Genomic DNA, 25,000 nt, shown 5'->3' with positions numbered 1-25,000 from the left:
CGTTGACATTGTGATGGAAAATGTCATTTTATATACAACTTTAGTCTTATTCTTTGTGTATTTTTATTTATTATGCTCCATTGTTTCTCTCTGTTATTGTTAAGGCTGCAGTGGTTTGTGTATTTGTTACAGGGTTCACTGTCCTGTGCATGAAGATTGAATTGCATGTTTTCTCCAAACCATCACCAAAACTTCATGGTTGATCAAAGCCACAAGCTGTAAAAAGCGTGATTATCGTCAGATTTTTATCTTTCCGATGATCCTTGAACACATCATGTACGACAAACACTTCTGTTTGAACAAAACAAAGCCTATTTCATCAAAAACATTTTATTCTACATGTCTCATTTAAAATAATTGTTTTAAGCAGATTCTGTAAAAAACATTAAATTCCGAGCTCCTCAGTGAAACTATGAAGCCATGACTGATTCATCTGAGACCAACAGTCATGTGACAACAAATCTGTGAAACTTTGACTGAACTTCAGTCAGCTGAACACAGAGCGGAGAGGAGAGGCTGTACAAATATAAATAGTTCAATATATATAGCAAGTAGAGTTTTATTTGTTTCCAACATTGGTAAGAAATGTTGTATAAATATATATATATATATATATATATATATATATATATATATATATAGTGTCCAATTTTGTAAATTAAATGATCACAGAAGTTCAAAAACTCGCGTTTTTGATTTATGTCATTATAACTGAAAGTGTTTTTTTCCTTGTAAAACTGAGAAATATTCCTTATTTTCATAATGAATACTTCATCAGAGTTGTGTCTGTTGTCAACACTGTTTCTCTCTGTCTGCACTTGAACTACTTTCTGTTCATTTAAATGAAAACAAACGGATCAATATGCGTTTCTTTTCCTGCCGTATTAACCTCACAACAGAGAAATCAACAAATCAACAGAACCGTTGATCAACAGTCGATACAGAAAAAGGTCAGAAGTCTTATTGAACTGAGTGTTGTTCTGTAGCTGAACAGAAGGGAGCAGGGATTAATGAGGAAAGGTTTGTAATTAACATAAAATGTTCAGTCTGTATTTTATTTGTTTTCCTACAAATATTCACTCACAGAAACTGAAGCATGATGAATATTTTGAAAGTCATGTTTACGCAATTTAAAGCACTTCCTGTTCTGCAGTGACTCTAAAGTTGAGGGTTGGTTAAGTTAAAAGAAACTTCCACTTTGTAAAGTTCAGGGAAGCTTTCGCTGTTAGGAAACAGGAAATGAACAGAGCCCTCCAGAGTAAAAGTCTAATAAAGTCACCTGACTTCCTCCTTTAATCCCAACAGACGGACTAATAATCATAAAACCAGTTTTCATCACTGAAACAGTCACACATGTTGATTTACGCTGTTGTCACAATACATTCAGCAATAAAGTGTCCCTCATAACATTTTCAGTAAATGTATTAAGTAGAATAAAATGTCATTTATTTAGACGAGGTTAACGTCAGACTATTTAAACTTTAGTTTCTGACAGACAGGAATCATAATCCATAATCCACAGGTTTCTGTCTGTTTAATGCAAACATTCAGTTATTTTGGGCTTTTAAACAAACCTTTTTCTTTGAGAGACACATTAGTATCATCACTCAGTTCACTAATCTCAAAGAAGAATCTCTCTCTTTCTTTTAATATGTTTTTGTGTATTTTGTGTACAGGAGTGTGTTTTTGTGTGTTTAACACTGTGAGGCTGGTTTTTTTACCGCCTTTACAACTCCCCTAACACACACACACACACACACACACACACACACACACACACACACACACACACACACACACACACACACACACACACACACACACTCTCTGGTGGACGCGGCGGTTTGATCAGCGCTGATACGTGTTGACAACGTCTAATCTGAAAAAATTGAAAGAAATGAATTAATATGCAAATTCATCCTTTATAATATAAATGTCCTTGAAGAGAGTGAGACAAGAGGCGAGGGAGGGAGGGAGGGAACAAGGGAGGGAGAGAGAGGGAGGAAGTAAGAGACAAACATAAATGAAACATAAGAAAATAAAAACTAAAGTGAGAAAAGAGAAAGAAAGAGATGGACGTTGTGATGAGACAAAAGAAAAAGTGGGGAGAGAAAAAGATGGAGGGGGAGGGAGGGAGGGAGAAACAAGAGAGGACAAGAAGGAGGTGAAGGAAGGAAAAGATGAAGATGGAAAGCAAGAAAGACAGCAAGAGAAGAAATTAAAATCAAGAATGACAAACAGAAGAGAGGTGAGACTATACAATGAGTGTGAGGGGGAGAGAAGGGGGAGATAAACAGGGAGGAAGAGTGAAAAGGGAGGAGAAAAGTTTAATACAAGAGAGGAGAAAAAAGCAAAAGTATAAACATGAAAAGAGGAAAAAGGGGGAGAGGGAAATGGAAAACAAGGAGATGGAAAGGGGAGAAAGGAATAGAAGCAAGGAAGGTAAGGAAGGAAAAGAGAGGGAGGAAAGGTGAGAGAGAGACACAGGAGGGAGATGGAAACTTGAGAGAATGAAGGAGGGAGAGAAGGAAAGAGACGGGAGGGAAAAAGAAAGAGAGAAAAGAGAGAAGGGAAGGGGAGGAAAGGAGATGAGAGAGGAGGAGGGAGAGTGGAACTGGTAAGGAAAGAGGGAAGACAAGAAGATAGAAAGGTAAGAGACGAATAGAGAGACGCAAGGAAGGTAAGGAAGGAAACTAGAGAGAGAGAGAGGGGAGGAGAGAGGGAGGGAAAGAAGAAGGGAAGAGGAAACTAGGCCTCCCAGGAGGAGGTGCAGCTCCGTCTCTCCCTCCTCCCTCATGTTTCCCTCCCCCATCCCTCCGTCAGTCCGTCCGCTCTCTCCCTCAGTCCTCCAGGAAATCAGCCGCCGATCTGACGGAGGAATAATGATGATGGAGGGAGAGAGAGGAGGCAGAGGAGAGGGAGGACGGGCGATCGACAGGGGAGCAGGACTCCCCCTCTCTCCCTCTCTCCCCCTTTCTGTCTATCTCTTTGTTATTCACTTTGAATTAATAGGATTAGTTTCCCCACAGAAACACACACACACACACACACACACACACACACACACACACACACACACACTGCCACATCAACGCCTCATTTACCAAGGCTGCACGCTGTGTGTGTGTGTGTGTGTGTGTGTGTGTGTGTGTGTGTGTGTGTGTGTGTGTGTGTGTGTGTGTGTGTGTTCTTCTACAATTAAACAATTTCTGCATGAATGACGTGAAGGGAAAAAAGACACAAGAGGAGGAAGAGGAAGATGCAAGGAGAGGAAGCAGAAGAAGAGGATGAGGAAGAAGAAGGAAGAAGGAAAAGAAGAAGAAGAAGAAGAAGAAGAAGAAGAAGAAGAAGAAGTGGATGAAGAAGAGAGGAAGGCAAGAAGAGGAAGAAGAAATCAATAAGGGGGAGAAGAAAAAGAAGTAGAAGAAGGAAAAGAAAACCAGAAGAAGAGGAAGATGAGGAGGAGAAAGAGGAAGAGTGGCAGAGTCAGAGGAAGACACTAATAGAAGTAGAATGGGGGGATGAAGAAAGGAAGAAAGAGTAGAGGAAGAAGAAGAAGAAGAAGAAGAAGAAGAAGAAGAAGAAGAAGAAGAAGAAGAAGAAGAAGAATAGGAGGTGGAAAAGGTGGAAGGAAACAACAAAAAAGAGGAGGAGAGAGGCAAGTAGAAAAAAAATACAAATAGAAGAAGAAGAGAAAGAAGAAGAACGGGGGAATGGAGGGAGTGAGAGGAAGAAAAGACAAACATTAAAGAAGAAGAAGAGGAAGGGAGGAACCGTGGGGGAGAACGACAAGGAGAAGAAGAAGAGATTGATGGTATGGAGGAGCAGAGAGAGCGATAGGCAGAAAAAAGAAGACGGAGAAGAAGAGGAGGAGGAGGAAGAAGAGAGGGAACAGTTTCTGCAGCAAATTAAGTGAAAGACAAAGAGAAGAAGAAGAGGAGGAAGAGGAGGAGAAGTTATGAAAAGAAGACAAACAGAAGAAGAAGAAGAAGAAGAGAAGAAGAAGAAGAAGAAGAAGAAGAAGAGGAGGAGGAGGAGGAGGAATTAATAAAAGATGAACAGAAGAAGAAGAAGAGGAGGAGGAGGAGGATTGAAAAGAGGAGGAAGAGGAAGAGGAAAAGGAATGACAAGAAGACAAACTGAAGTAGAAGAAAAAGAGGAGGAGAAGTTATGAAAAGTAAACGAAAAGAAGAAAAAGAGGAGGAGGACGACAGGGAATGAAAGAAGAAAAGAAGAAGAGGAAGAAGAAGAGGAGCAGAGGGAATGAAAAGAAGACAAACAGCAGAGAAGGAGGAGGAGGAGGAGGAGGAGCATGTGGGGACTCAGAGGTGTTTTCTCATTCTGCTCGTGGTCGTGCGTTGCCGTGGCGTCTTCGGGGACGGCGCTCCTACAAGACGGAGATTAGGGCTACAAAGGCAGCAGGTGTCTGCGGCGCCGACTCTGGGACCTAATTATCTACGGCACGGAAACTTTCCCCCGCCTGAAGGACAAATGATTAATTAAAAAAGAACAACTCACCTACGCCTGTGATCTTTGGACAATACCCAGAGTGCCGAGGGTTTCTTAACACGTGTGTGTGTGTGTGTGTGTGTGTGTGTGTGTGTGTGTGTGTGTGTGTGTGTGTGTGTGTGTGTGTGTGTGTGTGTGTCTCGGTGGGACGGTGTATCATTGTCAGACAGTCTAACAGAGAGCCCGTTGTGTCCGACTGATAACTAGCTAACGCGCGAGACAAAAGACGGCTACACCAAGGTCACCGCGACCTCCAGCCGTCGCCACGACGATGAGACAAGACGAGACGAGACGCCGCCACGCGACAAAGTGGGGAAGACACAAATATAATTAGTTTAACAAGTGTGGCTATAATACGGCGGATAAGACGGACACGTGTGGCACGTTAAGAGAGAAAGTCACATGACACCGTCAGGATGAAGGTGGAGACGAGACGTTAGAGGGTCACCATGTCAAGATCAAATAATCTATTAACTATATAACTTTATCCAGGAAGTAGGGATCGGGACATGCAACAAGCTCTGGACATCTCATCTAGTTTACGTAACTATAGGTGAAGTCAAAGCTTCATGTGTTAAAGCTGCATTCTCTCTAGTGTCCATCAGGGGGCGACTCCTCTGGCTGTATAGAAGTCTATGGCGGGGAGGCAAATAGGAAGAAAGAAAAGATTGAGGAATGGGAAAAAGGGTAAGGGAGGAGGAAGGGGGAAGGAGAGTGAAACATGGGTGGAATGGAAAGGTAAGGAAGGAAAGAGGAGGAAGAAAAGAGGGAAGACAAGAGGATGGAAAGAGAATGAAGGAGGGAGAGAAGATGGGGGAGGCAAAAGGAAGATAGAAAAGATGGAGGAATGGGGAGAGAGGGGGGGAGGGAGATAAGAGGAAGACAGGGGAGGAGATAAGAGAGGAGGAGGGATAGTGAAACAAGGTGAGTGAAGAAAAGAGGGAAGACAAAAAAGATGGAGAAAGAATGAATTAAAGATGGGAAGGCAAAAGGAAAAGATCCCAGGAGAGATGTTTCCCTCCTCCCCCATCCCTCCGTCAGTCCTCTCCTGTCCACCAGGGGGCGACTCCTCTGGTTGTATAGAAGTCTATGAGAAAATGACTCTACTTCTCTCTTGATTTATTCCCTCAGTAAACATTGTAAACATGAGTTTATGGTCTCAATCTCTAGTTTCAAGTCTTCTTCAATACAGCATGATGTTCATTTAGTAAATGATGCTCCATTTAGAGTCAAACAGACCATAAAGCAGGGTTTCAAACCAGCAAAAGCATCACAAGCTTTAAAAACACAGGAATGTTTTTGGTTCTAAAACATTGAGATTCCACAAATCTGTGCTTTGCAGAAAGCTACAATGCCAAATTGCTCATATGTGCAAACCTCCTTGTTGTGTAAGCTGTGCTTCTGTTGCCCTGTCGTCCGTCCTGTTGCTCCTATGAGCTCAGCAATGTTCCCAACAACTTTTTGTTTAAACTCAACTCAAGTGAGGCCGAGACGCCTCCAACATCCAGAGAAACTTCTCCTGCAGACGTCGTTTCTCCTTAAAGGTGGAGTAAATCCTCCTTTTTGAACGTTGGACGGAGGCATGCTAACTGTTTCCCTTTGATTCCAGTCTTTATGCTAAGCTAAGCTAACCACAGCTCTCGAAAGCACTTAAAACGACCCAATGATCCAACAACTCATCCTTTCTCCTCCTCCCTCCTCCTGTTTTTTTTCTGTTCCATCTTCTCCCTCCTTTTCTCCCTCTCTCTTCCTCCTTCGTCTCCTGTTCTTACCCACAATGCAACAGCGGGAGCCAAGGGACTTCTGAAGGGTGGCGGGCGAGAGGCAATCATGACAAATGTGCCGTAGCTCGCTCCCTTGCACACACACACACGCACACACACACACACACATAAGTAACCTAAACATACAGTATATAAACACACACACACACACACACACACACACACACACACACACACACACACACACACACACACACACACACACACACACACACACACACACACACACACACACACACACACACACTCTCTGGGCGTGCGAGGCATTCATCACAGATGGAGAGTATTGTCAGTGAAAGTTTAATTGTGTAAACACTCTGTAACTGTCCTGTCATATTCCTGCCTCTCCGGCTCACTATCGCCTCCTCGGCTGTAATTGAATTGCTACCGTTAGTCGGGGGGGAGGAGGAGGAGGGGGAGGAGGAGGAGGAGGAGGCGAGACTTGCCTTATGAATAGAATGTGTTTCCTATCAGGCAGGATTTGACAAATTGTGTCAGGAAGAAAAGTCAGAGTGATAATTTTTCAGTTTACTGAAGGGGGAGGAGGAGGAAGAGGAGGAGGGGGGGAGGGAGGAGGAGGAGGAGGAGGAGGGAGGAGGATACAGCTAGGGGGAGGAGAAGGGGGGAGGGGGAACGAGGAGTGGGAGGAGAGGAAGGAAGAGAAGGAGGAAAAGAAGAGATGACTAAAAGATGGAGGAAGAGGAAAGAAAAGGAAGAAGAAGGGGGTGAGGGAAGGGAGAGAAAAGGAGGATTATAGAGGAAGAGGAGGAAGAGGAGAAAAAGAGGAGAAAAAGAGGATGATGAGGAGAAGGAGCACTTGAGATACATGACATGACCTGGAGGATGAAGATGATGATGATGACGGTGCAGAGGAAGAGAAGGGTAGGGACAGAGAAGAAAGAAGGAGGAGGAAAAGGAGGTGTAGGAAGTGAGGGCTCAGAAAGAAGGAGGAAAAGAGGGAGGAGGTGCTGGCTTCAATGGATGAAGAGGAGGAGGAGATACAAAGGGGTATAGAAAAGACAAGGAAGGAGAGGAGGAAGAGAGGGAGACAGGGTGGTGAGGAAGAGGAGGATGGGTGCAGAGAGGAGGAAGGAAGAGAGGAGGTGGTAGAAAGGTGTGAGGAAAGCAAGGAGACGGGGAGAAGAAGAAGGAGAGGATGATGAGGAGAAGGAGGTAAAGGAAGAGGAGAAACAACATGATAAGGATGAAGATGATGTTCAGAGGAAGAGGAGGGTAGATGCAGTGAGAGGAAGAAGAGGAGGAAAGTAAAGTAGGTAAAGGCAGGAGAAAGAGGGAAAGGAGGCGTAGGAAGTGTGAGTTTGAGGGACAGGAGAGGAGGAGGAACAGGTGGAGGGAGTGTGATGAGGAGGAGGAGGGAGAGGTGGATGAAGAGGAAGGAGGCAAGTGGAAAGGTTAGAAATAAGGAGGAAGAAGAGAGAGCGGGAGGAGCAGAAGGAGGAGGAAGGAGAAAAGTGTAAAGGGAATGTAGGAGAGGAGGAGAAGGAGAAATGATGAAAAAGATGATGAAGGGAAGGAGAAGGACAAAGAGAAGGAGAACAGGATGAGAGAGAGGAGACGACTGAGGAGGAGGAGGAGGAGGAGGAGGAGGAGGAGGAGGAGGAGGAGGAGGAGGAGGTGCAGTCTTTATGTGGCGGACTTTGACAAAATAAAACGTCCCATTAAAGTAACATTTCAATAAAATAAAAGACTTTGGGTTTAGACAGTGTGTGTGTGTGTGTGTGTGTGTGTGTGTGTGTGTGTGTGTGTGTGCGTGCGTGCGTGCGTGTGTGTGTGTGTGTGTGTGTGTGTGTGTGTGTGTGTGTGTGTGTGTGTGTGTGTGTGTGTGTGTGTGTGTGTGATGGTAGATTTCCTCAAAGCTTTTTCCCACAATGTAAAAGCCTGCATGGGAACCAAAGGTAAAACAAGGTAAAACTGCTCCTCCTCCTCCTCACCTCCTCCCTTTCCTCCCCCTCTCTCCTCCTCCTTCCATCCTCTCATCCATCACCATCCTCCTCCTCCTCCTCCTCCTCCTCCTCCTCCTCCTCTCTGTGATTTAAAAAAAACTTTTATTTTGACAGTCTTATCAGGACAATGAGCTCAAATCAAACAGCGCTCTAATAGTCTGGAGACGCCTTGATCCTGGCTTCGTCTTTCTCTCTCTCCTCGTCTCCTGTCTTTCCTCCACAGAGACACCTCCTCCCTCCTCCTCCCCTCCTCTTCAGTGATCTCCCTGTGACGGGACTCTTAAGGCTTCTCTAAGCTGTCTTTAGCCTCTCCTCTTCCTCTTTTGGGAACGGATCCAGAGGGGAAGTGGAAGAGAATACAAGTGGAAATGGATGGAGACGGAGGGGGAGGCGAGAGGGAGGAAGAGGAAATAAGGAGGGAGGAAAGAGAGAAAGAAGAGGAAACAAAAGTGTGTGTCGCCTTAAAGTTTATATATTTTTTATTTCAGTGTAATTTCCATATATGACCTCATTAAACATGGATCGGGTTCCGTGTATATTTTTTTGGAATAAAGGTTTAAAAAGTAAAATATTTTACACACATTTCAGTGTAATTTAGTTTCAAACACATTAATGACATGTTGTTTAATTCAACCTTCAACAAAGTTTAATCAGGGCCATTTATGTGATATTTGGGAGGTGAGTCTATTGTTCTTTTTATGTTTTCTTTCAGGTTTCCAACAACGTGTGAAACTAGTGATCCAGGTCTCTGCTGCTGGTCGATGGTCCAAACTAAAGATTCTTCTTTATTTCTACAATCTTTATAAACTTTTCCAAACACGTAGAGTTCTGCAGGAATGAGTCAGCATTATTCCACTTCCTGTTCTCTCGTCTCAGGGTGTTTAAAGGTGTTTCTGTAGAGATCTGAACGTTTAGTTCTCTGATATAAAATAGGTCATTAAATACGCAGCTCATGAAGTCATGTGACCGCGGTGGAGTTTCTTTATAGCCTGACGTTGGCTTTTTACTTTTCAATTCAAACATCATAAAAGTAAGAATCATAAACATTTGTTTCACAGTGATTCTTTTCTGTAATAATCCAAAATTGAAAATAGAAGAATCCCATTGGCTGTTTCCAGTGATGCTAACTTCCTGTTAGCTACAGAGCTACATCATCCTGCAGCTTTCTATAGCGACAGGAGCATATCATAATAATAATGATGAAATAATCAGGCGTCCACAAACTTCTGGCCACAAAGTGAAGAGATGATGAGGAGAGAGAGAGAGAGAGAGAGAGAGGAAGGAGAGCGTGAAGAGGAGAGTAAATGAAAGAACAATTTGTTTTCTCTGATATGGACGACTAGACTGACAGCTCATCTTTGTTTTGAAGAAGGTCAGAGGTCACAGCAACAAAACACACACACACACACACACACACACACACACACACACACACACACACACACACACACACACACACACACACACACACACACAATGAGGAGAGATAATAAGTAATTGTCTGTATCTGCAACCTGCATAATTACTTCCAGAGAAAGAGACGTGATCGAAGAGAGAGTGACGGAGAAAAGGAGTAAAAAAAGAGAGAGGGAGGTGTAGAAATAGAAACATAAGAGAACACAAGATAAAAAGTTAGGAGGACAGAGAGGGAGGGGGGAGATAGAGAGGCGAGGAAGAGGAGAAGTGAGGGGGACAGAGAGGGAGTGAGAGAGGAAATGGAAAGGTGGGGAGGACAGAGAGGGAGTGAGAGAGGAAATGGAAAGGTGGGGAGGACAGAGAGGAGGAGGAGGGAATGAGAGAGGAGGAAAGGTGAGGAGGACAGAGAGGGATGAGGAGGAGGGAGTGAGAGAGGAGATGGAAAGGTGAGGAGGACAGAGGAGGAGGAGGAGGAGGGAATGAGAGAGGAGGAAAGGTGAGGAGGACAGAGAGGGATGAGAAGGGAGTGAGAGAGGAGAGGATGAGGTGAAGAAGACAAGAAGAGAGAAGAGGGAGTGAGCGACAGAGGAGATGGAGAGGTGAGGAGGACAGAGGGGAAGGGGGAGGGAGAGAAGGTTCAGGTAGAATAAACAAGAAAAACAAAAACAAACAGCACAAATATCAGATTTCCCACAGAGAGGACGGTTACCTAAACGCAACGTCCATCTGCTCCTCATGTGGCATTTACACTGAAAACTGAACAGACACTGAACTCACCACAAGCATCACGTCTGTCTCTTTACTTCAGGCATCTACGATTCAAATTCAACTCAAAACAAAATGACTGCAGTTGGCTTTCAAACTTGCATCACAGTCCATCACTGATCATCAACTCTCTCTCTCTCTTTTTGTTACATTATTTCATTTTCATCTCCATAACTCGCTCGTCTCTTTCCTCCTTCTGTCTTTGTTTCCTCTCTTTTTAATTTCTCCCTCTCCTCATCCGTCTGTTCATGTTTGGCCGGAAGACAGCAGCAGATAAAAGACGAGCGAACAAGAAAGAGAGGTAGAAAATAAAAAACAGAAGAAGAAGAAGAAGAAGAAGAAGAAGAAGAAGAAGAAGAAGAAGAAGAAGAAGAAGAAGAAGAAGAAACAGAGATGATACCAGAGTGAGGAGTGTGTTTGGTGTAATTGAATCCAAGAGAGAGAGAGAGAGAGAGAGGACAGATGGATGGACTGAACAGATTAGCATCCGTAATCAGAGGGAGGCGTGAGGAGGAATAGCAGCGGCGGCCATGTTCATCGAGCTGCTAACTGTTTCTACAAAACGCGTCTGTGAGGAACTGGAGCTTCTGATGAACACAAACCACGAGTCAGCGTCTCTGATCAGACGGGACAGACGCTGCTCGTTGTTCTTCATGATGAAGACAGTATGAAGACTGTCACATCTCATCTGATATGAACATGAACAGATCTACAAAGCTTCATGTGTTAGAGCTGCATTCTCTCTGCTGTCCAGCAGGGGGCGACTCCTCTGTCGTCCAGTCAGTAAACATTGGGAGTTTATGGTCTGTTTGTTAACCATGATGTTCATTTAGTGTGATTTTACTTCATGAAAGTCAATTCCATCCTAGTATAAGAAGAAGTGTGAAGCTATGACTTTAAGGGGAGCAGTCTGCCTTGCTTTGAGGCACATCAGCAGCAGCCAGGAGGCATCTGGCACCTCTGCAGCTACTAGTCGTTGCTCAACACTTTGTCCATGTGTGGGACTTGAACCGGTGACCTTCCGGTTCCTATAAGGCAAAACAACTTTCCTCACACACTTGAACCGGTGACCTTCCGGTTCCTATAAGGCAAAACAAGAACTGATAAAAAAAAAAAAAAAAAGTTACGAGGTTTTCACGTGACATCAGTGATGACCTCTGTGTGTGTGTGTGTGTGTGTGTGTGTGTGTGTGTGTGTGTGTGTGTGTGTGTGTGTGTGTGTGTGTGTGTGTGTGAGACCCCAGACGGAGCGCTGACCTTTGACCTCCTCCTGCTGTGCTGTCTGCTGCCAGCAGTTCAGCCCTGAGGACATTCACTCTCTGTTTCTCTTTGTTTTCTGTCCCTCCATCGTCCTCACCTGAAACCTCTCTATTTCTTTCTCTCTCTTTTTCCTCCTTTCTTTCTTCCTTTCCTTATAATCTCCATCCTCTCTTGCTGTCTATCTTTCTTTCTTTTTCTTTTTTCTGTCTCTCATGTCTTCATCATGGTGCTTCAGCGGTGATGCTTGTGTACTTTTACACTTTGTAAATCAGCTTTGAGTACTTTGCAAGGTTTTTAGTGTGTGGACAGATCTTGTCACCATGAAACGTATCCTCATAAAACAGTTCTTGATCAATTAAAATGTCCAGCGACACGTGACATGAATACAGTCTTTTCAAAATAAAGCTCTGTCTTCGCTGGAAACAACTTAGTTAGGTCAAGGAAAAACAGTTTGTTGTTCAGGTTAAAATAACTACAAAAGTTCCATTACTGAAGTATGCAAGTTACTTAAATAAATGAATGTTGACTTTTCATCTGCATGAGGAACGAACAGCGGCCTCCTGATAGAATAATAATAATATGAGGAGCTCATTTTAATTAATTTGCATACTGCTTGCTAGTTAAATCTATAATTATTTAGTTGATTAAATGCTGTATCATGAATCTGAATGTTCAACTAAAGTTATCCTTTAAATAAAGTGGAGTAGAAGTATTAGGATAATAATAAAGTAGGTCTACAAGGCAAAGTGGTAGTAAAGTAAAGAACTTGGTGAACTGTTTTTGCTTCCATTCTTTCCTCTCATTCATGCCTCCTTATGTTGTTTCCTTCCTCTTTCCTTCATCTCTCCTTCCTTCTTCTTTTTTAACATCATGTAACAGACTCTTCAAAAAATGACTTCCTGTCTTTCCCCCTCTCTTCTTCCTCTCCATCTTCACTAAAAACACACACACACCTCTTCATCATGTTTAAGACAGCGTCCTGTTTAAACTTAGGTTGATTAAGCGCGCACACACACACACACACACACACACACACACACACACACACACACACACACACACACACACCTACACACACACACTCATCGCGTGTCCACAAATTAAAAGTTGGTTCTTGGACCTTGAGAAGTTCCCGTGTTATCGTCGCTGTGACAGACAGATAGCAGAGAGAGGGGAGCGCTTTATTTGTGGTCCGGCGTCGCCCTGTCCTCTGCTGTCGTTATCTGAGCAGCTCCGGCTCCCATTGTAAACAGGCCCCCGTCCTCGTTAAGCAGCCTAATTAGAAAACTCTAATAATAATAGCCCGTGATTGGCTATTGTGTACTCTAAAGATTCCATTTAGAGCGGCGCGGCGGTTTAATAAAACTTAACCAAACGGATAATTTTGTTTTAGTAATAATCCTCCGCCTCTGAAAAAGTTCTTTGTTAGCCTCGAGTGGTTTTATTGCTTTTCTTTAAAACACACTCATGACACTGATTTAATTAATTCGAGCACTTTCACTAAACCCATTGTGACTAATTCTCCCAGTGAGTGTGGAGTTTAGAGGATCTGCTGCTGCTGTGTGAAGCCGTTTAGCAGGTCTGACAAAACCACTTTGTGTTTCCAGCTCTGTGAGGCCGAGAGACGCTGCAGACATCAGACCAGCTGTCCTCGTTAAACTGAAGGATCTACGTCACCTGACTGGTTGCATTTCACTAAACGCTTGTATTGCATTTGCAGAATCAACTGCATCTCCATTATGTTTCATATTTGGGAACAAAACGACTTCAAAACATTGGACACGGACATTGGTCTCCTGGGTGAAAGTTACATGTGACCGATCAGCCCCATCCTCCACCTAACGCCTGAGACTTCTTATTTTATGTATTTGTGATTCGTCAAAAACAAACGTAGTCCGGTAGAAAATACATTCCTTTGGAACATTGTTGATGATGCTTTGTCGTTAACGTAACCTCTATGACAATAAGCTGTTTAATTAACCAGAGCAGCGTATCCTCATACAACGGTTCGTATGGTATCTTATGGAAAACTTACTCTTCATATTTAGTGACCCTTAGTTAGGTTTAAGAAAATATATTGTGGTGCTGTTACTGAAGTATGGAGGCTACGTGACAAACAAATCAAGGTTTCACGAGGATCAAACGAGAAGAAGAAGTTCAATGAAGCAAAACGGCTTGTAACCTGAATTTAGATCAGAAAGACTCATATTGACGCCATTTTGGAAGAAAAAACTAAAACTACAGACTGAACTCAAGGATTCTAAATGAAACGTGTATTTATAGTTGATGTTAAACAGAATGATTTGATGAAGGAGGATCAAAGAAAGAGGTGAAAGAAGACTGGAGGGTGAGATTAAAATGTATGTGTCTGTGTGTGTGTGTGTGTGTGTGTGTGTGTGTGTGTGTGTGTGTGTGTGTGTGTGTGTGTGTGTGTGTGTGTGTGTGTGTGTGTGTGTGTGTGCATCCCACCAAATTTGACCTTTGCCTCGTGTCCTGGAGTCCAAGTGACATTTTCAAATGCAAATACAAACACGCTTCACCATCGAACACACACACACACACACACACACACACACACACACACACACACACACACACACACACACACACACACACACACACACACACACACGCCCTCAGAGAGCTCGTCCTTGGGCAGCAGCAGCAGTCGGCCGCTCTAAATGACATTAAACGTAGGTGACTGTAAACTTGTGTAATTATGATAAATGTGAGCGATTATGACGAATTATTCCCCTCCATTGTGCTAATCGCGTAATTAGCAACAATAATCAAAGACTTATGATGTTGAAATAAGGCGACGCCGCGCACAATTAGACCGCAAGGAGCCAATAACGGAGAGCTTATGGCGTTCTGCTGGAGGGCAGAATCACTGGTACTTCCACAAGGACTTTGGAAATTTGGGTGTTTTTCTAACTAATTTTTCTCTCTGATGAGAGAAAATTGAAATAAATACTCAATTAACTTGCAAGCTTTTCTGCTGGATGGCGTGAACGGGAATGAAACGAAGCGTCAGCTGCAGGTTCTGTTTGGTTCTTTAAGTCTGAACTGAAGTTTAGGAGAAAAGTGAAGTTATGGATATCAGGAGGTTCGTGCTGTAAATGTGACCATGTACTTGCATGTATTCTGAGCGTTGGAGTCTGAAGGTAAAACACGTCATTACAGCAGCAAAGAACAAAGCTTGAGTTTAGTCGATCCGGGACAAAGGACATGAAGGATGAAAACACTCTTCTTCTGTCGGAGGTGTCATCATCATGTGGTCATGCAGGTTTGAGGAAGGAAGGTTTTTTGAAATCTCGACCTCTCGGTGTGTTCAAAAGTCACTTTGACATCAGAGATTTTAGAGTCTTTTAAATAAAAAAGAGGGACAAATTATATGTATGATGCATTCAAGAAGCCTCTGAAATACAAAAAGCACCACGTTGATGAAATCTAACCAAGTATTTCAGGATCTTTTCCTAAACCTAAATAAGATTTTTGTTTCCTAAACTTAACTAAGCTGTTTCCTGTGAACAAAGATGTTCCTTCTGAAAAGAATGTATTCATGTAATGAGCGGAAATTGACATGTGTTGCTGGAGTTTAGTAGGAAACTAACTAAAGTTGACCAAATCGACAGCGTCTACGTTTACATGCATTATGCAATATTCAACTTTTTTGCATTTTCTGAATAAGCTGTATAAGTGTCCAAAGAATGCTCCTGAAACCTGAATAATATCAACATATCACACGTCTTCATCTGGAATTGCTACACAAAACAAAACGGAATATTCAATTTTTTACGAGTCGTATCAAGTTCTAACTATTGTCATATCAGGGAAAAAAAGTGGAATATTAGTGTGCATGAAAGCGTCGTCAGTGATGGATAAGTCGTGAAACGACATGAAAACTGTTGGAAGTCTGGTCCAAACTGAAAGTCTGGAACAAAACGTGAGACGTAGTTGTAAACTTCTGCATGTTGAATTAAGTTTTTCTTTTGGTGCAGCTGGTCAGAAACATTCCGAGCTCTACAGAGACGATGACGATTTAGTTTTCATGCTTCTTAACAAATGAAAAGTAAGTTTTGGCTTTAATATATATTGATGAGGTGACGAGAGGATGTTGAGTGTGTTGGAGGAAGGCTGATATATGTGATGTATTGAAGACGACAATTCACCAAGACTCAAATTTGGACTAATCTCGTGCCACTGCCTCGCCTTCAGTCTAAATTACTTCTAAAACTAAAAGCAGCTTGGTTGTTCGTGAATATCCAATTGGACATTGTTTGTATGCAAAATATCTTAACGGCAAATGTAATGATTTGTTCTGTGAAAAATGTTTAATTTGCAGTTAGTGACAAAAACCTTGGAAACCTGGATTATTGTGATTTTAAAAGGACTGAAATTTGTCCAAAGAATGTAAACTTTTAGCTTCCATGTCGCAACAAATCAGTTTTCAAAACACCAAAAGCAGCTGAAGCTGTTTTCAAGTTAGTAATTCTCTAAGTCAGATCATCTGTATCAGGTCAAAAGCAAAATGATCTTCAGTCCCCTCACGATCAGAATTACAAGTCCCCTCCAGTGAGGAGGTCAAAGGTCAAAGTCAACAGCCAGCAGACATCAGACGGAATCTAAATGTTCTGGTGACCCTGAACTGATGATATGTAATGAAGACGCCGCAGTGAGAGGAAGTAAGAGCTGCAGATAGCGTTCCTCCTCCTCTGAATTACACTCACGAGTAATAATTTCCAACCACTCAGCCTTCAGAAGCGTCAGAGACTCGGAGCCTCTCAGCCTCAGTTTGACTGATATTAGTCAAATTGCGTCATGTGCTTTTAAAGATGACTCTCCTTAAGTGCAAGAGGGGTGTTGAAAGCAGCGCGGAGCTTCAAAGGAAGATCTCTCTCCGCCAAGGTCATCTCATATTTTAACTCCAATTTCAATACTTTATGAGCGTGACTGTAATTAAAAGGATGGGGTCAGCTGTCTGATATATTATGACAGAGCAGCCAGCAAGGTAAGACCAGTTATTAGCTTTAAAAAGAAAAAAGTAATTCAGACCGATTAACTTTAAAAGGAAATGGGGCAACTTTGTGCTCGTTTTAAGCTGCATGTGTCCATGATGGGGTTTGGTACAGAATGAGTTGTAGATCATGACAGTGTTGGTTTTGTCTAAACCTAACTGTTGGTTTTGTTGTCTAAACCTAACTGTTGGTTTTGTTGTCTAAACCTAACTGTTGGTTTTGTTGTCTAAACCTAACTGTTGGTTTTGTTGTCTAAACCTAACTGTTGGTTTTGTTGTCTAAACCTAACTGTTGGTTTTGTTGTCTAAACCTAACTGTTGGTTTAGTTGTCTAAACCTAACTGTTGGTTTTGTTGTCTAAACCTAACTGTTGGTTTTGTTGTCTAAACCTAACTGTTGGTTTTGTTGTCTAAACCTAACTGTTGGTTTTGTTGTCTAAACCTAACTGTTGGTTTTGTTGTCTAAACCTAACTGTTGGTTTTGTTGTCTAAACCTAACTGTTGGTTTTGTCTAAACCTAACTGTTGGTTTTGTTGTCTAAACCTAACTGTTGGTTTTTTGTCTAAACCTAACCGTACGTTAGTTTTGAGCCCAATCATGATGTTTTTTCTTAATCTAACTAAGTGGTGGCCTAAACCAAACTTTGTTTTTTAACATAATGTCGACACAAAAAATAGGGATAATTCGTGTCCATGTTGACAGAACATAGAATGTATTTTGTGAGACTGTGTTGGACCCAAAGGATGACCATAAGTCCTGCAGATAAAGTAAAAACAACCAAACATCATAAATTCCTCCCCACATTAAAGCATCAGCATATAAAAAGACAAAGCGGAGCCCCGAGTGTGAAACTTCACACAGAAACAAAGTCAGCAGTAATCGATCGGAGACTCCTCCGGTGCAATGAGGAGGAGGCCGGTGATGAACGGGGAGAATGCCGTCGGCCGGTGAGAGAGGACGGAGGAAACAAAGACGCCTCAAGGAGGAAGAGAAGGAGGAGGGGAAAAAACAAACGATGTAAACAAATGGGAAAGCTCAGCCGGACGCGTTGGCAGGCGCGGTGTTGGCCAGGTATCGACTGAGAATGAAAAACTAATGCCGAAGGCGCCTGTGGAAATGCATTACTCATCGTGTGGAGGGGAGGATGCTGGGAATTTAATGTTAAAGAAAACAATACAAACTAACGAAGTCCTCATAGAAGCATGTGTTACTTTTTTACATTCTTGTTCCTGAAAGTTGGCATCTCACACGTCCTGATTGCTCGTGGATCAAAGTCTAGTCGGTTATGTCTCTCGGCCGACACACGGCAAGAATGAAGGACTTCATAATCTCCTGATCCGACACGCTGATCATCGTAACTTCTCATTGTACCGACGGTTCAATCCAAAGAGTTTCATGTCCGTCAGAAAGTCACCTCACATTGTCTGAGGGAGAAAAAGAACGAGCCGATATACCCTGGACGCCTGATATAAGCCCCGCCTTCCCAGGGAGACGCTCATACAGATTCATACCAGCCCTCCTCCTCTTCTCTCTTTATTCCACCTCTTCTCTTCCTCCAGACAAATTAACATTAAAGAACACATACATGAATCCTAATCCTCTCTCTCTGTGGCCACATTATCATTGGGGATCACTCCTTCACATCCATACATGTCCGTCTGAAACCTCTCTCTCTCTCTCTCTCTTTCTTTTTTCCTTTGGACAAATTAACATTGCTAAGCACTCATGCACATTCAAACACGTCCCTACATCCCCTGCCTCTCTTTCTTTCCATCTCCCTCTCTAGACAAATTAACATGGTAGAACAAACACCTTTGTCCTCATCCCCCCTCCTTCTTTCTTTTGCTCTTTTTCTGTCTCTGGTCAAATTAACTTTGGGAATCACACAGATATCCATACAAACCTCTATCCTTCTTTCTTCTTCTTCAGTGTCTTTGTATCTTTCTATCTTTAGGGCGTATTAGCATTGGGAAACACCCATGCGTGTTTTAAGATCTTCTCCTTATCCTTCTCTGCAGACATATTGACATTGACGGCCACACATATGTCCTCTCTCTCTTTTTTCTCCAGTTGTGGTGCATGGGGAGGCTCGGTTAGAGGTTTGCAGAAAGTCAAAGAACAAAAAAAAAAAAGAACAAAACCTCAAATGTGGAACTCCAATTAATTTAAAGCCGCCCCTCACCCATCACCAGCACCAATCAGCCAAGAATAAATCCGCGGCAGATCTAATTACCGCGCCGTCTCCGAAGACCCCGGCCGCCGCGAAGCCAATCTTCCCCTCCTTGTTTGAACAGGCTGATGAACTAAGGGACTCGATGGATATCAAGTCATTTTGTTTAATTTATAAATGGATTTTCCCTTAATACTTAAATTATCATCAGCGTGAGAGAGAAAGAGAGAGAGAGAGAGAGAGAGGCACAATGAAAAGCATTTGGAAGGTAAAAAGTCTTGAACATGTGGTGCAGGAGAGAGATGGCGGGATGGAAGATGGGAAAGCAAAGAATCCCACTGAGCGATGTGTCTTTTCTCAGTTTACAGCAGCGATGGATTTAGAATGGGGCGAAGTAATTGTATTCAAAGTTGCAGCATGGAATGCTGGGAAATCTGGGGAACAATTGAAGGAAGAAGGCATCGAGGTAACAGAGAGTGAGGATGCGAGTGCAACACCTTCACACTCCCAACGGGTCCAATACCAAACGCTTGGTTTTCGGTGCTTAGCTTCAAAATAAAGCGCTTTAGGTTCACCTCTGGTGTTCGTGTTGGACGCGTCGGAACGCAACAAATCTTCATTCAACAATTCGTATGATATCTAAAGTTAGTTGTTTTTTTCTGAAGTCCACACCTTCTTCTCAATACATGCGTACAGTCTTTTAAATATATTTAGGTTTAGAATAAAAGATAAATATGTTGTTGGTTTTAGGAAAAGATCTTAAAATACTTAGTTAGGTTTAGGCAACAACATTATTGCCAAGAACTACCTTGAAACTTTTCCTCATCTCCCTCCTGACCTTTCCTCCCTCCTTTACTTTCATGACCTTTAATTTAATATTTTCTTCATAATATTTCCTGCAACTATTTCCTTGTCTGTCTGTCTCTTTCTCTTTTCTTGTCTTCTTTTTTCCTCTTGTCAAAAGTGGTAATAAATGAACCTTGTACATTAGGCCATGACGCCCTGTGAGGACAAAAACAAACAGACAGATGTCCTCCACCCTTCCCTCGGCTCCTACCTGGTTCGGGCGTCTCAGAGTGCGAGGACGACGAGGCCGATGACGCCCCGTCCTCGTTGACGGCTCCCTGGGACAGAGACAAGCCTCGGCCCGGAGGAAGCTTCATGCCGAGCTGCTCCGCCATCTCCACGTGATCGCCGGGGTGGATGTAGTCAAAGACGCTGCTGCCGGTCAGCTCCACCTGCACAAAGAAGGTGAAGAGTTAGGAGACGGCTCTCATCCTTTAAACCCATGATTCTGTCCTTAGTCGTCCTCTCCTTCACCTTCTGGATTACGGATTATGTCCAGAACGTTTAGGCGTGTAAATGGTCGGGTTATACAAAAATTGAAAAATTCAAATCCTGACACCAGTTTTAGAAAGTTTCCAGAACTGTTGCTCATCTACTTTTTAATCTTCTTTGTTTAATCTAATCTCACCTCTTCTTCCTCCTCTTCCTCATGTTCTAACTGTTTCTTCTCCTCCATCTCTTCCTCCTTCTCTACCACCTCCTCTGCTTTTCATATTTTATCTAATTTGTCACGTCTATTACAACTTTGATATAACCCTCTTCCATTTCTTCTTCATCCCTTTTTCTCCTTTACTGCTTTTCTTACCTCTCTCTCTCTTCATCTGCTACCTCATCAAATTATTCCTCCTCCTCCCGTTTACTCCGTCCTCTTTCTCCTCCACAATAACTCCTTGTCATCCTCTTTTGTAACCTCTACTTTCTCAGTAACTACGTTTACATGCACACTCATATTCCACTCAGAATATGAGAATATGACTATGAATGAATATGTTTGAAGGACTGAAGGAGGGAGGAGGAGTTCACACGGTTCCAACAAGTCCTCCACCTCTGGAACTCTTTGATAAAAACTGATTTTAGCTCCTGATGTTCCACTTTTCCATATTTAGACGTGATAAACGACGTGTTAGGACATCGACCCGTCAAACACAGCAGAGACTGATGTGGACGTGAGATTCACTGATGATGAAGATGAGACATGAGGTCGTTCTACGTTAATCTCAATATTGAGGGCTGCATGTAAACGGGAATATTATTGGATAATTCATATTATTAAGCCATTTTAACAGCTTATTAGGAAAATTGCATGTAAACACAGCCAGTGTTTCTTTGCCTTACACCTCCTCTTTCACTCCATCTTCATCCTCCTCCTCCTCCTCCTCTTATCCATACTTTCTTTACCCTCTTCATGCATCTTTTCACTTCTCCATCCAACTTCCTGTCTTTCTCCTCCTCCTCCTCCTCCTCCTCCTCCTCCTCTAATCCGTCCCTCAGCGAATCAGCGTCGTCTTTTCATTCTCATGGAAATGAAATAAATAAGCTTCTTCTTATTAAATAAATACAGAGTCCCTTCACCTTAAAGACTGTCATTAGCGGCGATGGAAGCGGATTTGTCTTCGTTAATTGGGGATGAGACGAGGGAGCGCCGCCAAAACCACCGCGTTACGCTACACAATCAGTCACACACACACACACACACACATAATACACACCACGCACAAACAGATGCGTGTCAAGGTTATAAACACACACACACAAACACTTTAATTTTTTGTGTAATTGACATACACACTCACAATTAAGTACACGATTTTCAACGGGATCATGTGACTGATGTGCTCGTCGTTTAACGCGTGTTTTCATTTGTAGCGCATCAAAAACTGTGTGCACATTTATTTCCACATGCTAATCTGGTTATGTACTGTATGAGTGTGTGTGTGTGTGTGTGTGTGTGTGTGTGTGTGTGTGTGTGTGTGTGTGTGTGTGGATGTGTGTTCAGGTTTTTGGGGGTCCGCTGGGACAAAGGGGATTACATGGGTGTAATCCCTTTAATAAGAAATCCCTTTAAAGCAATTTAGTCCCCTCATAAAGTCTCATCTGGAGCAGAAAGTGATGATTAAGAAATGAGAATGAACGCTGAATCACACACACACACACACACACACACACAGAAACCCTGGTGCACCATGGGAGTTAGTGTTCATGTTTACACGTTACAGTGCAAATTGGATCTACATTGTTCTTCGTCGCAATAACACGCCGACTTTTAATCAATTAAAACTTGGCACAACTATTTTACATAAAGTCGCTGGAGCTAATTACACAGAGGGAACAAGGCAGAGGAGGAATTAGACATTCAGACGGTTACCGCGACAACACAGAGAATTACCACACAATAGAGTGAGGAAAAAATAAAGCACATTACTGTGGGTTTATGTCTAAAGTCTACAGTCCAATGAAGACGCAGCTGTCTAACTGAACAAAAAGCAAAAAAAAGTTCAAGTAACAGAATAAATGGATCAGCGTTATGTTTATTATGTTTAAAAAAACATACAGGAAAAGAAAAATAAACACATTATTGATACATATATTAAAAACAGGGATTAAAATCAGGATTACAATTCTAAAATACATGTTAAAATAAAGAGAGAGATATTAGCATATATCTTTACACACACAATGACCTCTAACAATTTGTTAACTATCACAAAATGCTTTTACAGGTTGGATTTCTTGCCTTTACTTTAAAAAAGTAGAAACATCACATATCTTTATCATTATTATTATTTGTATTTTATTATAATAATACTATTTGTTTTGATTATTACTATTATCATCATCATCATCATCATCATCATTAACCTTGTTGTTTAAATTATTTGATATTATTATTATTATTATTATTATTATTATTATTATATTAAATTACTTTTATATTTTGAGGGTTTGGCAACAATATTTGTTTTCATATATTAGAATAGAATTGTACTGAGTTTGAATTCTGTACTTTACTTTACTCTTCTATAAATTCTGTCAGCACGTTTCCTCTGCTGTCTGTAGCAGTTAGTCTGGATACGGCAGCTAACAACAACAACAACAAGCTTCTACTGTTTCATCTTGCTACTCAAACACAGGCTCGACCTCCTGGAGAGAAGTGATGAACATTTGGTTTGAAGTCCGGCACATAGTTCTAGTTTGCTCTCTTTAACTGGTTGAAATATCAATTTAAATGTAATTATTTAAAGCAAAAATACTCTTAGTCAAAAATAAGAGATGACAACTGTTAAAATGTTAGTTGATAGGTAAATAAATGAAAGGAAGATGAATGCAATCAAATGTCAGATGACAATTAATCATAAAATTGGTGAAATTTTTGAAGTTCTGCAGGTAGTTCTAGTTTAGTCTCTTTAAGTTGTTGAAATAATAATAAAATAATAATTATATATAAAATAACAAATAATGTGCCCAAACCCTCAAAATATAAAAGTAATTTAATATAATAATAATAGTAATAATAATAATAAAAATAAATATTATTCCTGTAATAAAATAGTAATGATAATAATGATGATAATAATACCATTAAAACAACAATAATAATGATGATGATAGAAACAAATAGTATTATTATAAAAAGAATAATAAGAATGATAAAAAGAATACTATGTTTGATGTTTCTGCTTCAAATTTAAAGTAAAGGCAAGAAATCCAACCTGTAAAAGCATTTTGTGATAGTTAACAAATTGTTAGAGGTCATTGTGTGTGTAAAGATATATTTGAACCGTCAGTTTAAGCATAAAATGACGCGATGTGTCGGGTGAAAGCAGTTGAAGTGTGACATTTACGGAGATGAAGGACACAAACCAACATCCGTCCTGCACCGACGCCTCGCCGGCACAAACTGCAATATGTTTACTTGGCGACTGAAGTGACTCTGATGGAACACAGAGTCTGTTTTTCACCAAAAACACCCGTTGAAGATGAACGCCAACCCGAGATTTTTTAATCAGCCCAGAATCCTTGGCAACCGTAAACCACAATACATCATGTTCTCCTGCTTTTACACAGAGGTGGGCCAAGAGATTTAATACCATTATAATGTGTTTTATTTTTAGTATTTATGTGACGGTGGAGTACGAGGACGTACAGAATACAGAGAGAGGAGACAACAGACTTCAAATCCAAGAAAAACTGATAAATATTCTGAAGATGTTGGAAGGACACGTGTGTTTGAACTAGAGGTGGATGGATTCTGAAACTGTGAGACTGTTTACAGCCATAAAAGAGAGAGAAAGGAAAAAACTTATTACAGGCTGAACATTTTGTTGATTACAGAGAATAAAGTGGATAAATGCAAAATAAATGATGCAGAAATCTGTTTCAGTCAACATTGGATTCAATTGTTTTTGTATATTAATACGTTTTTATACTTGAATAAAATTACTAATACAGCAATATGAAATTTCTCTTTATTTACTTTTGTACTTTCAGAGTTGTATAAGTATAACTAAAATATAGTTATACATCATGACACATAACTCTATTGGATTATACTATAGGCATAATTTGAATGTAACGAACTGGAGGTGTTGAGTTTAACAGGTATGGGTATTTACCGAAAGACGAGCTATTGAGTTGCATTATGGGTAATGTAGGATCCAGTGTTTTTGGAGGTTGAACTGAACTAGGGAATAAAATTAAAGATATCTGAGTCTCGTTCATTTTGACTGTTGTTTTTCTACAAAGCCACAACACTGAAGTGAGAGATCTATTTCCTAATTTGATCTTTTATCTGACTTTTGGCCAAACAATGAAACTATGTTCAACCTTTCTTTTACCAAAACAATGACCGACTGAAACAATTAATAAAGGAGTAGCTGGAGTGACCTCCATGCAGAAAAAACTCAACAGTCCCATCAGGTTCAGTTTGAGTTTTGACATTGTTTGTCTGTTTGGAGTCTCCAGATAAATCTTATTAAAACGCAGCGGAGACGCTGGCTGTCTTTATCACTCCGCTCGCCCTCCGAGAACAAGGATGAGAAGTGACAAAAGACAATAAGAGTGATGTGATAACCACGACGGAACCAGAGGGTTCTGAGGATGGGACTGAATGTGTGTGTGTGTGTGTGTGTGTGTGTGTGTGTGTGTGTGTGTGTGTGTGTGTGTGTGTGTGTGTGTGTGTGTGTGTGTGATGGAGCTTCAGCTGCGTGTAACCTTTATTTAAAACAGACACAAAACAAAGTCGGAAACTTGCAGCTCGGTCGAAGAAAAAGA

General features: G+C 41.5%; 1 protein-coding gene across 1 annotated transcript in view; it reads right to left on the bottom strand.

Moving 5' to 3' along the window:
• LOC129103647 (neuronal PAS domain-containing protein 3) overlaps positions 1–25,000 on the bottom strand; it is a 271,158-nt gene that overhangs the window by 24,725 nt on the left and 221,433 nt on the right. The window contains exon 6 of the mRNA XM_054614220.1: positions 19,941–20,121. Within this exon, the coding sequence (XP_054470195.1) occupies positions 19,941–20,121 (181 nt within the window). The remainder of the gene's footprint in view (positions 1–19,940; positions 20,122–25,000) is intronic.

This window comes from Anoplopoma fimbria, chromosome 15 (genome assembly GCF_027596085.1).
Source record: "Anoplopoma fimbria isolate UVic2021 breed Golden Eagle Sablefish chromosome 15, Afim_UVic_2022, whole genome shotgun sequence".
NCBI classification, from domain to species: Eukaryota; Metazoa; Chordata; class Actinopteri; order Perciformes; family Anoplopomatidae; genus Anoplopoma; species Anoplopoma fimbria.
This window is presented reverse-complemented; position numbering and strand designations above follow the sequence as displayed.